The 27105-nt window shown below is 36.8% G+C and overlaps 2 protein-coding genes across 2 annotated transcripts; both read left to right on the forward strand.

The window, feature by feature from the left end:
• The first annotated feature begins 1867 nt into the window (after positions 1–1867).
• On the forward strand, positions 1868–3097 carry LOC118349639 (STOREKEEPER protein-like). The gene has a single exon (XM_035695138.1). The coding sequence runs from the start codon at positions 1868–1870 to the stop codon at positions 3095–3097; it is 1230 nt and encodes a 409-aa protein (XP_035551031.1).
• A 16523-nt stretch (positions 3098–19620) lies between these two features.
• LOC118349640 lies at positions 19621–20470 on the forward strand. Its single transcript, XM_035695140.1, has 3 exons — positions 19621–19705; positions 19812–20147; positions 20255–20470. Exons 2-3 carry the CDS (start codon positions 19821–19823, stop codon positions 20468–20470), a joined length of 543 nt encoding a protein of 180 aa, XP_035551033.1. The 5' UTR covers positions 19621–19705; positions 19812–19820.
• The last annotated feature ends 6635 nt before the right edge of the window (positions 20471–27105 follow it).

Below are 27105 nucleotides of genomic sequence, written 5' to 3' on the forward strand. Positions count from 1 at the left end.
GCTTGTATTCTTTAATTTCAAAACTTGTAGCTATACACACTTCTATCTACAATTTACAACATAATTTGCTTGTGATGTGGTATATATAGATGTACCTGAAGGCTCTTTTATCATCATAGAGCACACTCCTATGTCAAATTTGTTCTCATGCCTTTGGTTCAATGAAGTTGATCGGTTCACTCCTCGTGATCAACTAAGTTTTGCATATACATATCAAAAGATGAGAAGGATGAATCCTGGCAAACAGTTTCACCTTAATATGTTCAAGGTTAGTAATTCTATGGAATGTCGTCACCTCAAAGCGAATGGTATAATGGTTGCTGAAATAATTAAAGTTAAATTGGTTGTTTGGGATGGGATTACCTTCTCTGTGCAGTATATATAAAAGAAATGAGAAGCTAAATGAGCATGAGATCTGGATCTAACAATTCTTTTCGATTCCTTCCCTTTCAAGACTATGAGAGGAGAGCCATAGCTTAGTAAGTAACATCATGAGCATGGCTACATATTGTTTTATTATCTGTTCTTTTTGACTTATTGTTTCTAATCATTATAGTTTTCATTTATCTGTTGTAATTGATGTCGTTGGCAGTTTATGGAGACTAATAAATCCGGATCAATGTTTTCCCCCTATTCCATATTCAAGATGTGAAGACTAATAAATTTTGATCTTTATAAATTTATTTTTTTTGTTCTTCATAAATTTATGTTTTAGTTTAATTAGTTGTGATGTATTATTATTTCTTTTGTTTTTTTGTAAATTTATGTTTTAGTTTAATTAGTTGTGATATATTATTATTTCTTTTGTTTTTTTGTAAATTTATGTTTTAGTTAATTAGTTGTGATGTATTATTATTTCTTTTGTTTTTTGTAAATTTATGTTTTGTATTGTGATGTAACAATAATATTATTTATTTTGCATTTTTATTTATTTTGTTTGGTAATTTTTTTTTTTTTTAAAAAAGTGCTATAAAAACATTTTTTTTTAAAGTTTTAAAGTCTTTTTTAAAAGAAATAAAAAATTAAAACCAGATTTATCTGGTTATAACCCGGATCCAGATTAAATCCGGATATCTGGTTACAATCTGGATTAATCCGGGCGGATAACCACCGGGATTTTAGCATTCGGATCTAGTTATGATAGGATATCCAGATCCGGATCCGGTTGAACACCCTTACTAATGAGAGTACTTCAAGTACTCTTAAATACTCTCACTACTATTCTTTACTTTATTATTACTTTTCACATATTTTTTTACTACTATTTAATATTCTATTATTACTTTTTCATTACTTTTTTACTACTATTCACAAACATTCTTAAAAAAGTCATATTTTTTAAATTGGAGGTTAAGGGATCCTTCGAAGTATCCTAATGGCCATCTAAATATCGACTTTTTATCAAATACCTGTGTTGTTCTTCCAGTTTCACTCTATACGTAGCACTGCTAAGAGCATTTTCCATCACATTTTCATACAATTATCACAACTTATAGTTACTAACTCATTTGTAAAGATAAATGATATTTACAGTTTTAAAGTGTGCAAGCTTTACACTCTCTTTAAAAAATGTGAGTAAATATAAAATTTACATGAAAAATTAATTTTTTAATAATAAAACTCAATCATCTGTAAAATTGTCAAATGGCATAGAACTAGATGTTAATTTAACCAATAATAAATAAACAGTTACATTTGAGTTGTCGTTTTTGTCAAGACATAAACGGAGTGTCGTCACGAATTTTGTGAACGCAGGCGCAGCGCACGCACCTCTTCGTAGGATTTTAAAGTCGTCTCGGTCAAAACCCTACATTATACACATTATAAAACCCATATCAAGTCTCTTCCTTCTGCTCTCTGCCTTGTAATGGCTTCTAAGCGGCTTAAAGAAGACCCACCACCCGCCTATACTTCTGGAGAAGACGAAGAGTCTGATGAAGATGCCGTTTCAGATGAAGAAGTAGAAGAAAAGAATGAAAAGTCTGAAGATGAACAAGGTGAAGAAGACGATGATGATGGGGAAGATGAAGAAGAAGAGGAAGAAAAATCCCCTGCAAGGAAACCCTCTGTAAACTCATCATCTTCTTCTAAGGTCGTCTCCAAACCCCAGACCTCATCCGGATCCGAAACTGAATCCGGGTCCGCCTCTGAGTCCGAAAAGTCCCCTGCTACCCCGTCCGTCTCCGGTTTCACCATTAAGCCGATCACTTCCAAGCCAATGGGAGAGCTGCCCAAGCCCAAGAAGCCCAACAATAACAGCAACAACCAATCCACTCCGATCGCTGTTTCTGGGTCTTTGTCGAAGCGTGCAGCAGAGACCGACCCCAGCAACACAAAGAACCCAAAGAAGAGGAAGGTATCGTCATCGTCGGCCACCAACGGCGACGATGAGGATTCGAAGAAGCCACCCGGAACCTTACAACGGCTGTGGAGCGAGGAGGACGAGCTCGCCGTTCTCAAGGGCATGATCGAGTACGAGTCCAAGAAAGGGTCGAATTCGTACGCAGACATGGGTGCGCTCCACGAGTTCATGAAGAGAAAACTCCACGTGGAGGTCTCCAAGGCCCAGTTGATGGAAAAGATTCGGAGGATGAAGAAGAAATACCGGACCAACTTCGAGAAAGGTGGCGAGGACATGGTTTTCTCTAAGCCCCACGAGCACAAGGCCTTCGAGCTTTCCAAGAAGATTTGGGGCAATGTGGCTAACAACAAAAATGAGCCATCTAGCAATCAAAAAGGCAAAGCTAATAACGGCACTTCAGTGGCATTGGCATTACCAAAGCAAGAAGTGGCTATTGGGGGAAAGGAGGAATTGGGTAATGGGGAGACGAAGGGTGATGAAAAAACGGAAAACTTTGGGATGAGTTATCCATGTTTGAATGCTGCATTGGAGACGATGGCAGGTACGGGTTGTTTGGGGTTTGGGAAGAGTTATACGAGGGATTTCATGGTGGACATTGGAAACGCCAAAGCGATGGAGTTGGAGAACAAGGGCAGGAAGGTGAGGGAGGCTGAGTTGGAGGCGTATGTGAAGAAAACGGAGTTTCTTCACGAGCTAAGTAAGCTTAAGTTAGAGATAATGAAAAAGAGGGCTTAAAAACGGAGGTAACCTTTGGGTTTATGGTTGTGTTTGGTTTATGTTTTGATTGGGTCAATTTGGTATGATTTTAGGGACAGAGTTGGATTTTGTCGAGACCCGCTGTGTCAAATTCATATGGGGTTTCAAAGTTTTGCTTTAGATCACATTATTAACTTGAGATATAAGTTTTATTATATGGGATGATTTGCTTTTGAATATGTTCATGGTGTCGTCTTGGTGTCTTTTTGTTGTTGATGTTTTGGCAGATTATCCCGAGAGAAATTCAACTGAAGTTGTGCTGTATATTCTGGTTAATTTTTAAGTTGATGTAGGGATCAGCAACGCATCGCACCAGTGCACGACTGGTTTTTATAATTTCAGAAACCAATAAAATTTTAAGCTCATTTTGAATTGTCTTTGTGCCTTAAAGAGAGGTTTCTCGCTGCTTTTTTGGTCCCCTATAGCTTGGAGGAAGAAGCTAAATTTTCTTTTCTTTCCAGTGTTTTTTTTTTGTCCAGACGAATAGAATAGGGAAAATGCATAGCATTCCTCTTATGCCAATATTTCTTCTACCATTCTTGAAATTAACAAACACTTCCACAAACTTTTTTTTAATCCAAACTTCACGTTTTCAATTTTAAAAACTGACAAACACATTCATTCCATCAAGCATAATACCCAATATTTATATCTATAATTCTTGAAACTAACATATAAATGTAGCCAACCATCAAGCATAATACCCAATATTTATATCTATAATTCTTGAAACTAATATATAAATGTAGCCAACCGCTCTTCTTTTGCCAAGATTTTTAGTTGTAGCTAATAGTCTTGAACTTTGGACTTTGGATGAGAGACTAAGGCCTTGTTTGTTTTTCAAAAACATCTCGTCTCATCTCATCTCATCTCACCTCATCATTACAACTTTCTCAAATCCCCACACAAATAAAATAAACAATTCAACTTTTTCAAATCCCAAAACAACAATAATATTAAAAAATATATTCTAACAATATTTTATTCAACTTTTTAACTTTAATCTCAACTCATCTCATCTCATCTCTGAAAACAAACGAGCCCTAAATGGCGTAACGTATGAACAGTTAGAAAAGGGGATTTGGGAGAAAGCAAACAGATCCAGGGGCGATAAGGGGAAGAGCAGTTGGAGGAAGTAAATTTGTAATAAAATAATGCTTATAGAGATGAACAGTCAGTTTTTAAATATGGAAATGAACTTAAATGCATTGTAGCTCAAAATTGGAGATTTTAGTGTATATCGAATCCAATACATTGATTTTAAATACAAATTCTTTAAATTTTAAAAAGAGACAACGTTGTTTGAAGAGACTCATGCTAATGCTCTAAAACGTTATACAAACAACATTTCTCTTTAAATCCAAACCTATGGTGCAAGCTATCATGTTTAAATTGCTCAGATTTTTTTTAAAAAATAATTTAAATATTTTTTAAAAGTCTTTTCTTAAATAAAATAAATAAAAATATAAAATAAATAATATTATTGTTACATCACAATGTAAAATATTAATTTACAAAAAATAAAATAAATAATAATACATCATAACTAATTATAATATCATTTTTGTATTTTATTTTTATTTTAAAATTTAAAAAGATTGAATTAATTTTTGTATTTTTTTTAAAATAAGACCCGGTTAAGGATAACTAGTTATATAACCGGGTTTGTAATCTGGTCCATATTAGATTTGGATTCATCTTATCCGCTCGGGTTCAATTTATAATTACCCAAATTCATCAAGATTTCCAAGTTTCAAACCTGATAAAAAAAAAAATAAAAATTCGGTTGCACACCCCTAATATCTTTGTCGCAACTCTCGTGGATGCGTTAAAAATCTACCCAACCTAAATATCGCAGGTACCGAAAAGCTTTTCCTCCAACGTTAACCACAATTGCCAAAGGCCCAAAATTGAAAATACCATGTTTTTATTCTTCCAAATAAGGACAAAGCAAGATCATGATCCATCATCATCCCTGAACGACCTTAATTCCCACGTGCCGGACTTGTTTGGACAGAGAGATAATTTTAGGTAATTTTATATATTTCTTTTATCGAACATATATAAAATATTTTTTTTTAATTTTAAATATTAAAATTTTTGATCAAATCAATATCCAAACACAAAATCTAATACAACTTTTTTAGATTTTGAAACAAAGCATAAAAAGGAATAACATTTTCCAATTTGAGAACAAAAATAATATTAAATAATTTTTTAACTTTATAATATTTTTATTCAATTTTTTCTCTCTCATTTTTTAAAATTTAATAATTATTTTAATTCAAATTATTTTATTATTATTCACAGATATCTTCTAATATTCTAAACTAGCCATAAATCTAACAAAATAATAAATCACAACCCTCATGAACCAAAATGAAGGTCCAATTTCACGACGTAATAAGATCAGTGTTAGAGCCACAAGACGATATCTTCACCCCGTACTGATCAATGTTTCTTTTACATAAAAGAGGAAGAACATGATATATATATATATATAATGTTTCCACGAAAGCTTAAGATCGATTAGCATGCTTCTAAAGAAAACATGCAATGTTTTCCTCCCTCTCCAGCTCGTGTTGCATGCGTTACTCTTAACTGCCAAAGAAACGTACTACTTTTCCCACAGAAAAGAAGAAGAAGCAGCAGCAGCAGGAGGCAAGGACTTCCAAGGTGGCCAGCTTCCTCCATGATCGTCTCAAAGCTCCAAGTGAAACCACGCAGATCGGCGCATTACCATCCTAGCATTTGGGAGCCCAATATCATTCACTCGTTAAGCTCACCTTATACTGTGAGTCACTAGCTCACTGATAAGTGATAAGCGTAGTGATAAGATTGCAATTAGTGACGATCCTCTCTTCCCAGCTAGCGGCCTCTCACCTATAATTTGCAGCTTATATCAATTATAAAACATTTGAAATATTAAACACCCTCGGTTAATCCCTTCTATGTGACCATCCGGCCATTTTATAATCACTTTTTACAACCATCATAAAAAAATTATTTTCCTTTATTTTTTCTTCCAATCAAGTTTTACAAACATCAATAAAAAAAAAATTCATTTAAAGAAAAATGTAAAAAGTTGAAAAAATAAATTGAAATTTTTGTTGTTTATGGTTATCAAAAGAGTAGTTGTTCATGATTAAGCTAAGACTTATTTTAAGCAAAACTATTTAGCCAATTAGTTTTCAAGAAAACAATTACTTTTTTAGTACTGTTACATCCACAAACGAATTAGATAAAAGTAATCTCACAAACTGATATTGCTTCATCTAATCCGTTAGATCTACTTTACAACAAAAATAACTTTATAATCTGACAAACCACGTAAAACCACATCAGTTTATGATTTTTATTTTTATTTTATGTAATTCTTTTATAGTTAGAGTATTTTCCTTATCTTTTTTTATGTTTGGTTGTAATGTGAAAATATTTTCTTGGAAACGTTTTTTTGTTGTTTGGTGCCAATGACTTATTTTGTAAATGTAGATTTTTATGTGATATATATATATATATATAAATATATATGTAATATTTATGTTTCAACTTTTACTTCTATAATTATCTTAAAGTCAAATTGCGCTTTGTGCATTTTAATTGAACTTTTTATCCTACTTGCTTTCAAGATTGATCCAGTACTAATTAGTCATTATTTTAGAAATTAAACTACTAACTATATTGACGTGGCAAACTGCATGACATGTCACTTGCCATGTAAACTAAAAAAATTTAAAACTTAAAACTTAAAAAAGTCGTTAAAAATTAGAAATAGAATTTAGAAAAAAAATGATAAAAAATATTACAAATTTAAGAAATTAAAATAGATAAAATTAAAAATGGAGGGGAGAAGACCAAACGAGAGGAAATGAATACGAAAGATAAAAGAAATCAAGTTGAGGAATAGCAGAATGTTAGGTGGGTCCCACAAATACATCTAAACATCTAAATATCTATTAGGTCATTTTTCACAAATACATCTAATACATCTAAGAGTCATGCTAGGCGAAATTCTTCTCTCTCTCTTTTCACTAAAGAAGAGGTGAAGTGTGTGAGTGTGCGTTTTGGGCATGAGGTGTCAGAGGGATGTTGTTATAACGGAAAGAGGCGCTCTTATGGAGGAATATTTTGTAGAGGAACACTTCCGTGGTGATTGTCAATCGAGAAAGGAGCAAGGTACGGTGGAATAGCATGGAGAAGGTATTGGAATTAGAGGAAAAATGGAGGAAACTCCGTTTTTCAGAAGGGGAGGCAACGAACATTGTTCTGGATGATAAAGAGGATGAGGAGTTGAAATACAAAGAAGACAGAAGCCTCGTGGGAAGAGTATGCTCAACAAGGGTCATCAGAAGGAGGTGCTGGGCTCAACCATGGACAAGGTGTGGAGAATCAATAAGGCAACAACTTTCTTAGAGCTATGCACAAACACCTTCGTCATTACTTTCAATACTCAAGCTAATAAAGAAAGAGTGTGGGCGGGGAAACTGTGACTTTTTGATAACCAATTTCTAGTTTTGAAAAGCTTTGATGGTTTTACCCCCCCAACGAATGAACTTTGAGATGGAGAGCTTTTGGGTGAGAATGTACAACTTTCCTTTAGCGTATATGACAAAATCTCGAGGAGAGCAGATTGGAGGGACGGTGGGTCAAGTGGAAGATGTGGATACCCAGATGGATGGTAGTGGTTGGGGAAATTATTTGAGAGTTCAAATTAGAATAAACATCATGTTGCCTTTACCCAAAGGGAGAACAATACGAGTAAAAGGGGATAATCTTTGGATCCCATTCAGCTACGAAAAAATGCCTAGAATTTGTTTTTCTTGTGGTTGCATAAGGCATAGGGAGTTAGGATGTAAAAATCAAGGAGGTTCTAAGGAGGGGGAAGAGCAGTATGGGGCCTAGTTGAGAGTTAGTAAGGGAATGAGGGCGAGATCCTATAAATATAACACAAATGGGGGGCTAGAGAAACATAAAGAAAAAATAGGGGTGGGAGGGGAAGAAAAAAAATGAGAGAACCCCAGGGACTTGCTTGATGGAAGAAGAGATAGACACTAACACCTCTAGAGAAGAGAAAGGAGGCTCAACAACAGATAGAGTAGAGGAGTTATCAGCCACATTGCAGGATGTAGAAGGGGAAGGAAAAAAAACCAGTGATGAGGGAGAGGTTGGGACAGAGAGTCAGGGGTTGTTTGTTATCCTGATGGGGGAATGGAGAATAAAATGGGAGAGTATGAGGGTTTGGGTTTGCTGAAGGGGGAAGGAAAGAGCAAGGCAGATAATAAAACTACTAAGAAAGGGGCATGGAAGAGGAGAGCAAGAGAAAAAGGAGGGAGGGTGGAAAATGAGGAAGTTATCTTGAGCAGGGCAAAAAGAAGCCATGATACGATGGAGGAGGAGTTGAGGTGGAAAGGGAGGAAAAAAGCAAGAGGGGAGGAAGGGGAGGTGGATGTAGACTTCACAAATGTTGTGGCGGAGGCTGTTAATCAGTCCCGCCAAATATTATGAAAATCTTAAGTTGGAACTGCCGAGGGTTGGGAAATCCTTAGACAGTTCAAGATCTCTGTAGCATGGCAGAGGAAAAAAAAATCCAATGTTATTTTTATTATGGAAACAAAGAGTGGAAGGGACAACTTTGAAAGATTGAGAAGGCGGCTTAGATTTGAGGGCTGTTTCATAGTAAAATCTGTAGGAAAAGGGGGTGGTGTGCTGCTTCTATGGAATGACAAGGTTAATGTAGAAATAAGAAACTATTCACAAAGGCACATAAATGCTTGGGTGAGGGATGGGGGTACAAATGAAATGTGGTTACTCACTGGCTTTTATGGCCAGCCTGAGGCTGGGAAGAGGAAGGAATCTTGGGACCTTTTAGCCTCATTAAATCCTGAAGGGTCTATGGGGTGGTGCATGGTTGGGGATTTCAATGAGATAATCTCCAATGATGAGAAAGAGGGAGGAAGGCCTAGACCAGAAAAACAAATGGATGATTTTAGGAATGTTCTCTCTAAAGGAAACCTGCATGACTTAGGCTGGAAAGGCGATAAGTACACTTGGAGTAACATGCATGGGGATGAATCTTTCACTAAGGAAAGATTAGACAGGGTTGTTGCTAATACAAAATGGATTGAGGTTTTCAATGAGGTATGGGTGGATGTTTTAACATCAAGAACTTCTGATCATAAGCCCATCTTGATCAATGTTCTTAAAGGAAGGAAGAGGCACTGATTTAAAAAGCATGGTTTCAAATATGAAGCAAACTTGGCACTAGAGGAGTGTAGAGAGGTGGTAAGAAAGGTATGGAAACAGAAAGAGGTGGCATGAATCCTCTCAATAAAGTGGAGAAGTGTCTGAACAAAAGCAAGAAGGCCTTACTGATGTGGAGTAGACAAAGAAAAAGAGGAAGTGAAAAGGAGATAGAAGAGAAAATAGCTGAGCTTCAACAACTACAGTTAGCTGAGAATAATTCCAATGTATATGTGATAAGGAGAGTGAAAGGGGAGTTAAGTTTTTTACTGGGAAAAGAGGATATGAGAAGGAGATAGTGAGCAAAGGCCAATTGGTACAGTCTGGGAGATAAAAACACAAAATTTTTCCACGCCTGTGCCAATCAAAGAAGGAAGAGAAACACTATAAAGGAAGTCATTAATGATGAGAACATAAGGGTCACAGGAAATATAGGGATTGAAAGAGCTTTTAGCCTCTACTTTGAAAACCAGTTATGTTCTACTAACCCATCCAGTGAAGAGATAGAAGAATGTTTGAGATGCATAGAGCCAAAGGTGACAAGGGAGATGAATGTAATGTTGTCCAAAAGTTTCACTAGAATGGAGATTGAGGAGGCTTTGAAACAAATGTCCCATTTGAAGTCACCTGGTCCAGATGGCTTCGGGGCTTGTTTCTATCAAAACCACTGAAACTTGATTGGAGAAGAGGTTAGTGAGGCTGCTTTAAGTGTCTTAAATGGTAATTCTTGGATCCCCTCTCTAAATCACACTTTTCTAGCTTTGATTCCTAAGATAAATGAGCCTTAGCTGGTGAGTGATTTCAGACCAATTAGTTTGTGCAATGTTTTGTACAAACTAATTACTAAATCCATTACTAACAGACTTAAAAAGGTGCTGTCTTTGATTATTACCCCAACACAGAGTGTTTTTTTAACTGGGAGATTGATTTTAGATAACACCATGGTTGCTTATGAGTTGATACACTATGAAAACCAGGAAGAAAGGAAAAACATGGAGTATGGCAGTAAAATTAGATATGTCAAAAGCTTTTAATCGAATAGAGTGGATTTTCTTAGAGGTTGTAATGAAGAAGTTAGGATTCAGTGTTGGCTGGATAAACCTCATAATGAAATGTGTTACCACTGTGTCTTATTCGGTGTTTGTAAATGGGAATCCTGGTGAAAGGTTCTATCCTTCAAGGGGCATAAGACAGGGTGACCCTTTGTCACCATACCTCTTTATTATTTGTGTTGAAGGGCTAAGCTGCCTATTAAACCAATCTGAGAAGATGGGCATTACTAGACCAAGTAGCAAGAGGTGGAACTTCCATTAACCACTTACTTTTTGCAGATGACTACGTTTTGTTTGGTAGAGCCTCACTCGTGGAATGGAATAAGCTGCAAGAGATTTTAATAAAGTATGAGAAGGACTCAGGGCAGCTTCTGAATAAGGATTAGACTTCTATCTTTTTCAGTAGCAACTAGGCCTGATCTCGGCCCGGTCCGGTCCAGTCTTGGGCCATTTTGTGGACCGGACAGGACCTATTCGGTCTACAATTTCTCCACCCTGGACCGGACCGAGTCACATATAGGTCCGGTCCATTTCGGTCCAGTCCGGTCCAGCGTCGGTCCAGTCGGTCTGGACATGCCTAAAATGGGCCATTCAGCCCATCTAAATGTGATTTTTTTTTTTGCCCAATTTCAATTATTTTCGGCCCATTTCAAATTTGGTACTTTTTTTTAACTAAAACTATTTAAAAAACTTGATTTTGAAAAATACAATGATAAAAAAAAAAGTTAAAACTAATCTATATAAAATAAAAAAAACCAAAAAAAAAAAATAATAATAATAATACAGAAGTTATTACAAATTACAAATTATAATCCAAAATTAACAACTTAAACACTTGACATATATGCATCAAAATTCTAGTTGCTACTTGCTACATCCAGCTTACTAATCTTCAACTCAGACTTCAGTTACTCAAGAGTTAGGATAAGTAGGGCTGTAACAAAAAAAGAAGAAAACAATTATCAAGTAGGAATCAAAATTCTAGCTGCTACATCCAAACTAGCATAATCAACAACTTCGATAGAATTTAAAAATTATAATCTTCTCACCTCTTTAGTCTTTAATCATCATTGGGTATAGGGCCAGTAGGCATTGAATTTGACCCCTCCATAGAATCAGCAAAGCTCGGGTCCCCAACAAGTTCTATCCATAAAAATTTAAAACAAAACAAGTTAAATAAAGTTACATTACATAAAAGATAAAACAAAATAAACCACAAAATATATCAAAGGTAATTTTATTACATACCCATATCCAGTTGCTTCTCAAATTCTTCAACTTCATCCATTAAAGTCCTAAGGCTTATTGGAGTAGAAGAAGAACAAAACCAGTTTTGTGCACATATGAGACCCTCAACACTCATTGGATTTAAACTACTTCGGAAAGGGTCAAGTACACGACCCGCAATGCTAAATGTAGATTCAGAAGACACAGTAGATACCGGTATTGCAAGAACATCACGTGCAACCTTTGAAAGTACGTGATATCTAACTGAATTCACCTTCCACCAAGTTAGAAGGTCAAAACTATCATCTTCATCCTCACATCTTTCAGCTAGATATCTATCAACCTCTGACTTACTTTCCAAACTATCTTCTGACTGCAACTGTTGCTTAAATTCAGCCATAATTTTTGCCTTTCTACTAGCCACATTGTCAGCTGAAAGAGCTACATCTTCATGTTGGGAACTTGTGCGCTGAGGAGAATGCCCTTCTTCATTTTCCATGTATGCATCATATATGCGGATAAATGTATTTTTCACCTTCCAACTAAAATCAAGTTTTTTTGCATGATCATGTGCATACATTTTCTCCAACCCAAAATCAAGATATCGCATCTTGTAGCGAGGATCAAGAAGAACCCCAACATAAAGCAACATATTTTGATTTTCCAAGTTCTCCCAATACTTATCAAACTTTCTCTTCATATTGATGGCCATTAATCCCACCATGGGGTTTCGTTCTTCACACTCCATATTAATGGTATCTTTAATAATAACCAACTCCGGAAAAAAAACATTACAAGTTACATATTCACCCCCCGAAAATTTTAAAGTTGCATCATGAAATAATGCAAGAAACCTCACAAACAACTGTACCTTCGCCCAATCGGATTCATTGGGAGGCCCTAACTTCTTTGATTTTCTCGTATTCACCACATGGTCTACATTTTCATCATCGACATCGTCGTCATCATCATCTCTAATACTACTAAGGAAGCATGGATCTTCTTCCTCCAACCGATCAAAAGCCCTTTTAAATTTTGAAGCCCTCTCCAACATAAGATAGGTGGAGTTCCACCTAGTCGGTACATCTAGGCAAACTTGACTTTTAGATTGAATATCTTCCAACCCCACACATTTCTGATATGTACTCCACTTTTGAGGGGATGATTTAACATAATTCACAACACCCCTCACCTTCGTAATAGACTCATCATATTCTTTTAACTCCTCACGAACAATTAAGTTCAAAATGTGGGCACAACATCAAACATGCAAGAATTCATGTTCCAAGATTGTGTATTTCCTATACTTTGTTTTTTTTTTTCAAATAAGAAACAGCTCCATTATTAGAACTTGCATTATCAAGTGTCAGTGCAAGTATTTTTGGTCGCCCCCAATCATGCAAACACATCTTTATGCCCTTACCAAGGGTATCACTCTTGTGATTTTCAACCAAACAAAATGAAAGAATCCTCTTGTGTAACTTCCAACCATTATCAATAAAATGTGCTGTGAGACACATATAGTTTAGGTTTTGCACGGATGTCCATGTGTCCGTAGTGAGAGAAACTCGCTGCTCTCGAAGAGCATTTCTCAACTTTTGTTTTTCTTTTAAAAACAAATTAAAGCAATCATTGGCAACCGTTATACGGGATGAAATTCCTACCCACTTAGGACAAACCACAAGCATAAACTTCCTGAAACCCTCCCCTTCAGCATACCTAAATGGCAACTCATCAAGAATAATCATCTTTGCTAAGGCTTGTCGGCAAGCCTCAACACTAAATGCAATAGACACAAGTCCCCCACTACCACTACCACTTCCTCCCTCCACCTTCCAAGCTAGAGTCATCTGAGATTTATCCGTCTTCTTAAACGGACATTTCTTACACTGGTGCTCAATGTGATACTTCATGTTTTTCGTACCATTGGTCTTCGTATCACATGCATACGAAGCACCACAATAATTACATGCAGCCCTAGGTTTAGTTGGATCACCTTTTAGAATTTTTGTAAAATGATCCCAAACAAATGACCTAACTCTACCTTTTTGTGACCCACCAACTGATTGATCACTTACAGTGGGTGGGGGTGGGGGTGGACGTGGAGGCATGTTTGGTCTTGACCCTTGCACATCACTTGTAGAAGACTCCATCTATAAAATGGAGTCGGGACAAACAAGACAAAAGAATAAAAGAATTAGAAAACAAGGAAAAATTATATAGTGTTAAAGGCTTAAAGCCTTGTAAATTCATGCATCTCAGATTCTACAAAGTAATTTTTCTCAAATTCTTCTACAAATTCTGAACTATATATTATATAATATATTATATTATATATATAACCTATGTATATATATAATATATATGAGTCAACAACTCTAAAAGAATTACAAATTAATGCATCTCAGATTATCAAGTTCTCAATTCTCAACTATATGAGTTATATTTTTCTACAAATTATATGCATCACAGACTCACAGTCACAGATTCACAAATTATATGCATCACAGACTCACAGTCATAGATTCCAACAAAGCCTAAAATGCAAGACAGCAAGAGTGCCAACACTGCCAAGAGTGCCAAAATTTCTACAAATTATATGCATCTCATATTCCCAAAATTTCTACAAATTATATGCATCTCAGTTCGACCAACAAAACAAAATTTTGCTTCAACCAAAAAAAAAAAAAATTTTTTCGAAGTCCCTGACCCCGTGACCCGTATGTAACCTAACATCAATTTTTTTACACACATAACATAAGCTCACAACAACTTCACAAATCACAACTAAAGTCAAGAGTCACCGACTCACCGTCTCACAAAACCAAAATCGGCGTCCGGCGCCGATAAATACCAACATTCAACATATGCGATAATGCGAAGATTAAATACCAGAGACTAGAGAGAGAGAGAGAGAGAGAGAGTACCAAAATCTCGACGGAGGGAGGCGACCGAGGGGCTGCAGGAGGGTGGATGTGAGTCGCGACGGCTAGGGTTTTCCGAATCGCACAACTAGGAAATCGCCTTTCGGGGGAGAGGGGGGGCGAAATGAGGAACTGGGAAGGGGGGGAGGGGGGGGAAACTAATGTTGAAACGGCGCCATTTGGATTGAAATTGGACCCAAACGACGGCGTTTCAACATACGGTTTATTAAAAAAAAAACTGCCCCCTCCTAGACTTAAACGGCGCCGTTTAGGTCCTATTTTATACTAAACGGCGCCGTTTCGGCTTCTTGGCAGTGGGCAGTGTCCAGTAACACTTGAGTTATACAGTACGTATTAATTTTAATATTACATAATACATTAATAATTTAATACTATAGAGTATAGACTTATATATTAATATTAATAATACATAATACATTAATAATTTAACACTATAGACTTATAGTGATTAGTATAATTTTTTTTTAATACCATAGGTCCATATTAGAGTCTATTAGTATACTAATACTATATAAGTTATAAATTATAACTATATAATTGATTAATAGTATTAGTAATTTAGTACTAGATTAATAGTATTAGTAATTTAGTACTAGACTATTAGTATTTTTTTTTAAATACCATATTAGAGTCTATTACTATACTAATACTATATATTATATAATAATACATTAATACTATAGACTTATAGTGATTAGTTATTATCAATCATGATTAATATAAGTTATAAGTTATAACTATATAATAGATTAATAGTATTAGTAATTTAGTACTAGATTAATAGTATTAGTAATTTAGTACTAGATTAATAGTATTAGTAATTTAGTACTAGACTATTAGTATTTTTTTTTTAATACCATATTAGAGTCTATTACTATACTAATACTAGATATTATATAATAATACATTAATACTATAGACTTATAGTGATTAGTTATTATCAATCATGATTAATATAAGTTATAACTTATAACTATATAATAGATTAATAGTATTAGTAATTTAGTACTAGATTAATAGTATTAGTAATTTAGTACTAGACTATTAGTATATTTTTTTCTAATACCATATTAGAGTCTATTACTATACTAATACTATATATTATATAATAATACATTAATAATTTAGTACTTATACTATTAGTTATATTAGTTTTAGTCTAATAATAGTATTAGTAATTTAGTACTAGACTATTAGTATATTTTTTTTCTAATACCATATTAGAGTCTATTACTATACTAATACTATATATTATATAATAATACATTAATAATTTAATACTATAGACTTATAGTGATTAGTTATTATCAATTGATTAATATAAGTTATAACTTATAACTATATAATAGATTAATAGTATTAGTAATTTAGTACTAGATTAATAGTATTAGTAATTTAGTACTAGACTATTAGGAGTTGTTTGGATTGGAAGGTTACTTCAGAAAATCTCAAACTGAGTTCGTACGGAGAAGTGGTCTGTCAAACCACACCTCACATCTTGAACTCATATAAGACAAATATGGGAATGACCGTTGCTTTTTGCCTTTTTACTGTTTCCATTACACGGGTGTAATGAAGGCTCCTAAGGCCCTCTCACCCACCCCTTCACCCATGCCCTTCACACACCCATCAACTCCACGCAGAGCTCGAAGGCCCTCACCCACCTCTTCACGCACCATTCATCTCCACGCAAAGCTCCTCACTCTGGGCAGACCCATCTCCTGCCATCATCGACGCCATACCTCACCATTTCAGACCACTTCACGGCATGGGCGAGGGGGCATCTCATCTACGATCTCCCAAACGCACCAGTTCGAAGGCAACCCGAGGTGGAAGCATCTTAAGACCGACGGCTTGAGGCAACCCAGGGAGCTCAGTCGCGTGAGAGATACCATCCCCACCAATCGATTTGGGTTTCATCTATATGTCTGGTAACCGTACACAATCACGTCCCCCTTCCATTACAGAGATTCCCCTGCCCCCTGACCCAAAGGCTGTGAACACACGTCTAGGGTTTTGATTTTAGATTCGCATTGTACAGTGTAGATTTAGGGAATATTGTCATAGCCCCTTACATGAGAAATTCATAAATCCTCTTCACAAATGAAACCCACAATTTCAAAAATCTGCAAACACCCCACCTCAAGAAGTCGATTCCACCATAACCACCTACGGGGTATTTCTTTCACCATCACGGCTCCAAGAACACGATCCTTCCAAGTATGTGAATCTCATCTCAAATCATTTTAAGCTGTTAGAAATGCAATGCATCAATTTCAGTTGGCATTACTCTAGTGTGGAGATGAATTTCTCCTTAAATTTATTATTGTTGTGGTTATTGACCGAGATAAATGTATATCCATATTATCATTGATGTGCTCATGACCACGACAGTTAAAATTTTCATGTTATTATAATTTTCAGTGCTGTATGGTAAGCTGTTTAGAAAATTTTTATGTTGTTTACCCATTTCATTTCTTTAGATGTTATTTTGTTAATTTGCATGATTGGTCGATGCATACTTGAATGTGGATAACAATGCATAATCATGCCTACATATGTTTATGGTTGCCATGCTTGTGGTTTTATTTTTGGGTATGCATGGGTTGAATGTGGTAGTTTGGTTGGGGCCTCATTCATACGACTTAAAATTATCTTTAAGTAGGGCTTCCTCAACTTATGCTTTTGTGAATTGTTTACAAAATTGCCGTGCATTATGTGGGGAGATTCGTGCATAATGTGGGGAGATTTTTCCATTTGCATGTATTTTAGTTGAATGGAGTTTGCTTGAGGCCTCATTTCATAGGTTAGTTGTAAAAGTGATTATTGTTTTGTTTTTTGGGGTTTTGGTTTTGATATGCATGTGGTTGAATGTGGGAATGGGGTGTTTTAATTTTTCTTTCTTTTCCTGCTACTGCCGTGCATAATATGGTTTATTTTTGCATTTGCATACTTGAATGGCATAGTTTGCTTGGGTCCTCATTTCAACTTGTTAGTTGTAAAATTTATTCTTGTTCTGTTTTTGGGGTTTTGGTTTTGCTATGCATGTGGTTGAATGTGGGAATGGGGTGTTAATTTTTCTTTCTCAAATCTGCTACTGCCGTGCATAATGTGGGGAGATTTTTGCATTTCCATGTATTTTAGTTGAATGGAGTAGTTTGCTTGGGGCCTCATTTCATAGGTTAGTTGTGAAAGTGATTATTGTTTTGTTTTTTGGGGTTTTGGTTTTGGTATGCATGTGGTTGAATGTGGGAATGGGGTGTTTTAATTTTTCTTTCTTTTCCTGCTACTGCCGTGCATAATATGGTTTATTTTTGCATTTGCATACTTGAATGGCATAGTTTGCTTGGGTCCTCATTTCAGCTTGTTAGTTGTAAAATTTATTTTTGTTCTGTTTTTGGGGTTTTGGTTTTGCTATGCATGTGGTTGAATGTGGGAATGGGGTGTTAATTTTTCTTTCTCAAATCTGCTACTGCCGTGCATAATGTGGGGAGATTTTTGCATTTCCATGTATTTTAGTTGAATGGAGTAGTTTGCTTGGGGCCTCATTTCATAGGTTAGTTGTGAAAGTGATTATTGTTTTGTTTTTTGGGGTTTTGGTTTTGGTATGCATGTGGTTGAATGTGGGAATGGGGTGTTTTTAATTTTTCTTTCTTTTCCTGCTACTGCCGTGCATAATATGGTTTTATTTTTGCATTTGCATACTTGAATGGCATAGTTTGCTTGGGTCCTCATTTCAGCTTGTTAGTTGTAAAATTTATTCTTGTTCTGTTTTTGGGGTTTTGGTTTTGCTATGCATGTGGTTGAATGTGGGAATGGGGTGTTAATTTTTCTTTCTCAAATCTGCTACTGCCGTGCATAATGTGGGGAGATTTTTGCATTTCCATGTATTTTAGTTGAATGGAGTAGTTTGCTTGGGGTCTCATTTCATAGGTTAGTTGTGAAAGTGATTATAATTGATTATTTGGGAGTTTTGGTTTTGGTATGCATGTGGTTGAATGTGGGAATGGGGTGTTAGTTTTTCTTTCAAAAATCTGCTACAGCCGTGCATCATATTTGGGGACATTTTTGCAATTGCATGTATTTTATAGTTGAAACATTAGTTTGTTTGGGGCCTCATTTCATATGTTAGTTGTAGAAGTGATTATTGATCTGTTTTTGGGGTTTTGGTTTTGGTATGCATGTGGTTGACAGTGGGAATGGGGTTTTATTTTTTCTTTGTCAAATTTGCTACTCGATGCATAAATATTGGACAGATTTTTGCATTTGCATGGATTTTAGTTGGGGATTATTGTTGGTTGTAATGTGGGGAGATTTTTGCATTTGCATGTATTTTATGGTTGAAACATTAGTTCGCTTGGGGCCTCATGTCATAGGTTAGTTGTAAATGGGATTATTGTTCTGTTTTTGGGGGTTTTGGTTTTGCTATGCATGTGGTTGAATGTGGGAATGGGGTTTTAATTTTTCTTTCTCAAATCTGCTACTGCCGTGCATAATGTGGTTTTGATTTTTGCATTTGGATGTATTTTACTTTCATGGAGTAGTTTGAGGTAATGTGGGGAGATTTTTGCATTTGCATGTATTTTATAGTTGAAACATTAGTTTGCTTGGGGCCTCATTTTATTTTAGAGTTGTAAATGGGATTATTGTTCTGTTTTTGGGGGTTTGGGTTTTGGTATGCATGTGGTTGAATGTGGGAATGGGGTGTTTTGATTTTGGTTTTTCTCCTACTACTGTTGTGTATTAATATATAACAAAGTTTCGTGGGGATTAATGAACTTCCGTCATCCATATTTTCTTTCAAAAATATGCTACTGCCGTGCACCATATTTGGGGAGATTTTTGCATTTGCATGTATTTTATAGTTGAAACAATTATTTTGCTTGGGGCCTCATTTTATTTTAGAGTTGTAAATGGGATTATTGTTCTGTTTTTGGGGGTTTTGGTTTTGCTATGCATGTGGTTGAATGTGGTAGTGTAGTGTTTTGATTTTGGTTTTTCTCCTACAACTGTTGTGTATTTATATATAACAAAGTTTCATGGGGATTAATAAACTTACGTCATCCATGTTCCCATAGCGATACTCCTTACGCTCATCTGCTAGACATCAGCCGTATCAACAGGTATGGGTCATTTGTAATTCCGGCTCGTTACTCATATTAACGCATATAACGTAGCGTAGTTGACATGCAAAACCTTTTTTCTTTTTTCCTTATATTACCATTTTAGCTATTTGAAATGGAGGACCCCGAAGATACGAGCCGGGATAATGTGCTTTGGGGCGATGCCATGGAGGAGATATTCATCGACATGCTCTACCAGGACGCGCTTCAAGGTAGATTAAAGGGCGGAAAGATAACGTTTAGAGAGCATGGAGTTTATGCACAGCGACTCACTGCTGTTGGGAAGAAAGTGTTTGACGGGAACCAGGTTCGTGGAAAATTGACGAGGTTGAAGGGGATGCAGCGCTTGTTTACCGATTTGTTGAGCCAAACTGGTATGGGTTGGGATCCCAACACAAAGACAGTTGTCGCGAGTGACGAGTGCTGGGAGAATGCCATTAGGGTAAAATTTTAATTAAAGTTAACCATCTTTATTGCACCCTTCAAATTTGTTTTTTGAGCACTCGATGTTTGATTATTAACTGCGTATGTTTCTTCTATAATTGTTAGGTTAAATCGAAATGGGGGAGGTTTCGTACTTTTGGCTGCCCAAAGTACGAGGAGCTGTGCACCATATTTGGCGCGTCCGTTGCATACGGGACTATGCAACACGCATCAACACAGCTACCCGCAGATAGCGACGACGAGCGGCGCCTGGATGAGGAGATGCGAGCTCGATGCCCTCCCATCACTAGGCCATCGACAGGGATTGCCCATTGGCAATGACGACTTTATTGACTTGATGGGGATCGGGTCACCTGCAGTGGATGCCGTGACTGGGTCATCACGTAGGCCGAAGCCAAGAAAGAAGAGCGATTTTGAGGTGCAGCTTTCTGAGGCCGTCGAGGAGTTTAAACTGACGCAGAGAGTGAGGCGTAAACGATATGAGGATGCAGAAGCTGTGGCATCATCGAAGCGCAGCAAAGAGTCAAAGCCTAGTGAGGGGACCAATGCGGGGTATGATCCGATTAGTCATTGTGCGACGTTGCTCAGCGAGCTTTCCCCTCCGTTGGAGCCATCCCAACTTGTTCGCGCAATTAAGGAATTACTGAATCCAGAGATGCGACAGTTTTTCTTGTCCTTGGATGCTGCAAGGAGGGACGATTGGGCCCGTCATTGTTAAAGTAGGCTCATTTTTAATTCTTAGGCTATATTTTCGATGGCATTGTCACCCTTTATTTTTCATGAGACTATTTGTATTCCTTTGATGAGTTTATAAACAGCCTCATTTTCCAATGTGGGTTGTCTGTTTGATTTGTTGTAATCTGATTGAAATGAGGACGGATTATGGAGGACCTGTTTTAGGCTCTGTTCGGGTTTTGTATGATTATATTGGATTATGTTTAATATATTATATGATTATCGTAGTACCTCCTTATTATTTTGTTAACTTGTGACAGATTATTTACAACTGTTGTAAAGATAAAATAGTACGAATTAACCCACTGTGCACAATGGGAATTGGTCAGCAGGAAGGTACTCGATGAACGTGAATCGAGATTCAGATGATACGTTCCCAAATGTGTGTTTGACTGATAGTAGTGAAGATGACCTTGCAACTGAGGATCTTGAGACACTCGCATTTCTTGTGAGGGCTGGTAGAGAAGCACAACAACAGCTTAGACAGCCACAACACAATATCGGATTACGGGGACATCAATATATTTTGGAAGTTTTGAATTGGAATCCAAGAAATTGTCGGGAGTTATTTCGACTTGAGGTTGATGCCTTCCGCGCATTATGCAGCTTGTTACGTTCAAATAGTTTTTTGAAGGATACTAGAAAAGGGTTGACCGTCGAGGAACAAATAGGCATGTTCACATCGGTAGTGGCAGCTGGAGACGAACAACGGATTGTGGGGCAGCGCTTTCAACATTCAACAGAAACTGTTAATGCCCATGTGAGGAACGTTATGAAGGCCCTGTGTAGGCTAGGGACACATCTTATTTATCCAACTCACACATCCGGGGTGCACCCAACAATCGCAGCCAATCCGAGAAATTATCCTTGGTTTGAGGTGAGTTGTTTATGGTAGATAATAAAATATAATTCTGTACATATTGGATAATTGTTTTGTAAATTACTTAAACCGTATGTATTCGTATGTATCATGTCCGCTTACTCGTTCGCAGGATGCATTGGTGCAATTGATGGGACCATGATCGACGCTGTTGTACCTGCAGAGGTGCGTGAGGAATATTGCAACCGGCATGGCAAAGTTGCCCAAAACGTATTGTGTGTATGTGACTTGGACATGAAATTCACATTCCTGTACACTGGTTGGGAGGGGAGCTCGCATGATGCACGTGTATTCATCGATGCATTGTCTCAGGGCCGCAACGCATTTCCAATGCCTCTCGATGGTAAATCAGTTCGAAGGCCACAATTATTTTTGTCTGATTATATTGGGTCTTTATATCTGTTGTTTTTAAAAAGCTCGGGATTCGTTGCTTGGGGCCTGATTATCTCATAATGTTAATGGTTGACAGGTCATTATTATCTAGTCGATTCGGCGTATCCATGTACTCGAGGATTTATGCCCCCTTACCCTAGAGAGAGATATCATAGAAGTGACCGTCAGGGTCAGCGGGGATTTAGGGGGTATAAAGATTATTTTAATCATCGTCATTCATGTATTCGTAACGTAATAGAACGTACATTTGGGGTCTTGAAATCACGATTTAGAATTTTAAGACTCATGCCTGGTTATAAAGTTGGGAGGCAAGGGGATCTGATCATTGCATGTTGTACGTTACACAATTTTATTAGAATGACGAGCCTGAATGACTGGTTGTTCGAGGAGTGGAGAGATATGGAGCTCAGTCCAAGCGGTCGTGCATATAGCGACGCCGCAGTTTTAGGAAATCATCCTGACATGACCGTCGAATCAGCCCGAGCTATGGCTGCAATTAGGGATGACATTGCCAAACGTATGTGGGAAGCTAGGAGTGGTCATTGACTTATATTGATAAATATTGACATTATTGAGACTATATAAGGGTGTAGTTAGAGATTCAAATGTATTGCAAATTTTATTTTGGTCTGGCAATATATAAGCAATTATTTATATAGATAGGGAAGTTTGTAGCAAATTTATTTAGAAATATGGTTGCTAATATTATAAGCTATATACGTAAATTTAGTTTCATAAATAATTGGTCGATATGTAAATTTTATCGTACACAAATTTACAAGGATTGATTTTATAATTTAATGATGTTATTTTCCTAATTGATTATCATTGACTATAATTGAAAATTAGAGGTAGGGAAAATTTCCCATTACTACGGTGAATATGGGAAATGAATTTAAGCACAGCTATTTGAAAAAATTATTTTATAATATATTAATATTATTTAACGTTTTTTTGCAAACAATTACAATTGGGATCTTTGAATAAATGATTAACTTTATTATTGAAATTTTGTTGTATTTTCATTAGAAAAGACTATTGTAACAATAAAATTTTTATTATTCACTTCATTTAAAAAAAAATAAGTACCTGGGTAATTAATAATTTATTAATACTTCTTTATCAATAATTTATAAATAACATTTAATATAAAGTTAAAACCATATCAATTCATAAATAAATTACAACAACTTATAAATTATCTCAACTCATCTCACTACTATTCATAAATCATCTCAACTCATCTCAACTCATCTCACTACTATTCAAAACTCATTTCAAATCATCTTAAATCATCTCAACCCATCTTCGAATCCAAACGACACGTATATTTTTTTCTAATATCATATTAGAGTCTATTACTATACTAATACTATATATTATATAATAATACATTAATACTATAGACTTATAGTGATTAGTTATTATCAATCATGATTAATATAAGTTATAACTATATAATAGATTAATAGTATTAGTAATTTAGGACTAGACTATTAGTATATTTTTTTCTAATACCATATTAGAGTCTATTACTATACTAGTACTATATATTATATAATAATACATTAATACTATAGACTTATAGTGATTAGATATTATCAATCATGATTAATATAAGTTATAACTAAAACAGTCTCCTCTCTGTTTTCTCTCCCGCGAAAACTGAGGTGGTGAAAAAAGTCAGAAACCGTTAGGGTGGATCTGAGAGGAATGTGGGTGGGAAATGGTAGAGTCGGAACGTGAAGAGATGGAAGGGATCGAAAGGATGTGTGGTAGGCTCCGATTATCGGAGGAAGAGAAGATAGGTATTGATTTCGATCCAGATTCGGTGAATGTTGCACGAGAGAAGGGGGAGAGGAGTTTAGTTGGGAAGGTATGTATGGACAGAGTAATTGGATGTGAAGTGATTGCTGCGATTATGACTAAAATCTGGAGAGTAAGTAGCCCTGCAGAATTTTTGGGAGTTGGAAAGAATTTGTTTGTGATAACATTCAAAACTAGCGCCGATAAGATGCGAATTCTGGAGGGAAGACCATGGCTATTCGATAGCCATATGTTCGTCCTAAAAGTGTTCGATGGTTTCTCTCAACCAAATCAGTGGAACTTTTCTACTGAAGTTTTTTGGATACAGGTCCATGATCTTCCAATGGTTTGTATGACTCGGGAGGGAGGAATCCATATTGGAAGCTCAATTGGAGAGGTCAAGAAGGTGGAGAGTCCTGAAGATGGCATTGGATGGGGACAATTTTTACGGATTAGAGTGGAGATCCAATTGCACAAAGCACTAGCTCGGGGGAGATTTGTCAAGGTAAATGAAAGGCAAATTTGGGCAACATTGAGGTATGAAAAACTGCCTCGTATTTGTTTTAATTGTGGTTGGGTTCTTCATAGGGAGGGTGGGTGTAGTATGGGAACCGGGAAGAGGGAGGAGATGGGGGAGGATGTAGCACAATTTGGTTCATGGTTGAGGGCAGAGGTTGGGCAAAAAGGAAAATATAATGGCTATTGGAATAGATCTGGGAGGGTGGGGAAGGAAAAAACAGGCTGGAAGGATGAGGAAAAGGAAAAAGAAAAAGAAGGGGTGGGGGCTGGAAGAGAGGAATTGGAGGTGGTGGAAGGAGTTGCGGGTGTTGAGTGGGAGATTTCAAAAGTAGAGGGTGTCGTGGTTCTGGGGGCCAAAGTAACAAAAGTAGAAAATAAATGGGGGGAGAAGGATGAAGGGGTGAGGGATCGAGTTTGTTGCTTTTACCTGAGGAAGAGAAAGGAGGAGGAGGGGCTGTGGATGCTAGTTCTGATGAGAAGCAAAGTGTGTCTAGTGAGAAGAAAAATAGCAGTTGGAAGAGAAGGGCTAGAGATAAAAGTAAGGAAAATACTCTTGTGAACCTGGTGAGTATTAGAAAAAGGGGCGGGTCACAGGAGCTGAATGATTGTGTGGGGAAAAAGTTGAAATTAAGTGATGAAGAGCACTTTGAGTGCAGATTGGCAGAGGCTGCTGTGCAGTCCTGCCAAGAATTATGAAAATACTATGTTGGAACTGCCGGGGGCTTGGGAACCCTCGGACAGTTCAGTCACTTTGCATTATGGCAAAGGAGAGGAGACCCGAGATTGTCTTTTTGATAGAGACAAGAATGCGTATGGAAAAAGCTGTGAATATCAGGAGAAAATTGGGAATGGATGGTTGTGTGGTTGTCGAACCCAGAGGCATGAGTGGTGGATTAATGGCCCTATGGAAAGAGGAAGATCAGGTTGATTTGCTGAATTACTCACAATGGCATATCAATTTGTTGGTGAAAGGGAATAAGGGGGAGAGGGATTGGTTGTTGACTGGGTTTTATGGGAACCCAGATGCTAATAAAAGGGGGAAATCATGGGATCTTTTAAAAGAATTAAAGCCTCAAGATGGGATGGAGTGGTGTGTTCTAGGTGATTTTAATGAAATAATCTCTCAAGATGAAAATGTGGGAGGGAGAGAAAGAGGTGAGGGGCAGATGGCACAATTCAGAGAAGCTCTAGAATGCTCTGGGCTGCATGATATGGGATGGAAGGGGAACAAGTTCACATGGTCAAATGGGCATGAGGACCATACTTTTATTAAAGAAAGACTTGATAGGGGGGTGGCTAATCAGAGGTGGATGGGCAGGTTCTTGGAGAGAAGGGTAGAGGTGCTTGGAACACAAGTTTCTGATCATAAGGCTTTATTTTTATCGGTGGAAGGGAAGGCTGGGGGGTTTCAACAGAGAAGGAATTTTAAGTATGAGATGAGCTGGGGCATGGAAGAGGTGTGCAGTAAAATTGTAAGAGAGGAGTGGGGAAAATATAATATAGAGAGGAAACCTCAAAAAAAAATTCAAGAACTGCTTTCAGGGTGTAGAAGGACTCTAAGCAAATGGAGTAGAGGTTCAATAAGAGTTAGAGAGGGGGCAATAAAAGAAAAAACTGAGAGACTTAATTTTCTGGAAGTTGATGAAAAGCCCGAGAGTATGGGAGAAATAAAAAAGTTAAGAGAAGAGTTAGGTTTCTTGTTGGAACAGGAAGATTTGAGGTGGAAGCAAAGGGCTAAGAAACAATGGCTAGCATGTGGTGACAAGAACACTCAATTCTTTCACGCATGTGCAAGCCAAAGAAAAATGAAAAATACCATCAAATCCATCATGGATGAGGAAGGAAGGGTGGTGGAATCTGAGAGGGAATTAGAGGGTGCTTTCTGGGATTATTTTGGAAAAACTTACACTTCCTCGAACCCTTCCTTTGGTGATATTGTGAACTGTGTGCAGCATGCTAGATCCAAAATTGATGAAGGTATGAGAGGAGGTTTAGAGAGAAAGTTTACTGTGGAAGAGGTGGAGTTGGCTCTAAAGCAAATGTCTCCCATGAAGTCTCCGGGGGTTGATGGTTTTGGGGCTGGTTTCTACCAAAACCACTGGGAAATAGTTAAAGAGGAGACTTGTAAAGCAGTTTTAGATGTTCTGAATGGGGGAGAGATAAGCATGGAGTTGAACCATACGTTGATTGCATTGATTCCCAAAGTGAAAGATCCTATCTCAGTGAGAGATTTCAGGCCAATCAGCCTTTGTAATGTGTTGTACAAACTCATTGCAAAGGTGCTTGCAAATAGAATTAAGAAAGTTCTACCAGCTGTGATTTCCCAAAACCAAAGTGCTTTTATCCCGGGAAGGTTAATCACGGATAACATAATGGTGGCATATGAAATGTTGCATTCAATGAGATTGAGGCAAAGGGGTGGTGAAGAGAGTATGGCTGTCAAATTGGATATGTCTAAGGCCTATGACAGAGTTGAGTGGTCTTTCCTAAGGGCAATGTTGTTAAAATTGGGGTTTGGGGAAAAAATAACTGGACTGCTTATGAAATGTGTGGAAACTGTCAGCTTCTCGGTTATTGTTAATGGGAAGGTTGGGAGAATTTTAAGGCCAACTAGAGGAATTAG

Source organism: Juglans regia, chromosome 10 (assembly GCF_001411555.2).
Source record: "Juglans regia cultivar Chandler chromosome 10, Walnut 2.0, whole genome shotgun sequence".
NCBI classification, from domain to species: Eukaryota; Viridiplantae; Streptophyta; class Magnoliopsida; order Fagales; family Juglandaceae; genus Juglans; species Juglans regia.

Coding starts and splice junctions, on each gene's coding strand:
- LOC118349639 (XM_035695138.1), top strand. CDS start 1,868: ATGGCTTCTAAGCGGCTTAAAGAAGACCCACCACCCGCCTATACTTCT.
- LOC118349640 (XM_035695140.1), top strand. CDS start 19,821: ATGGAGGACCCCGAAGATACGAGCCGGGATAATGTGCTTTGGGGCGAT. Junction 20,148..20,254: donor GCTGGGAGAATGCCATTAGG/GTAAAATTTTAA, acceptor TATAATTGTTAG/GTTAAATCGAAATGGGGGAG.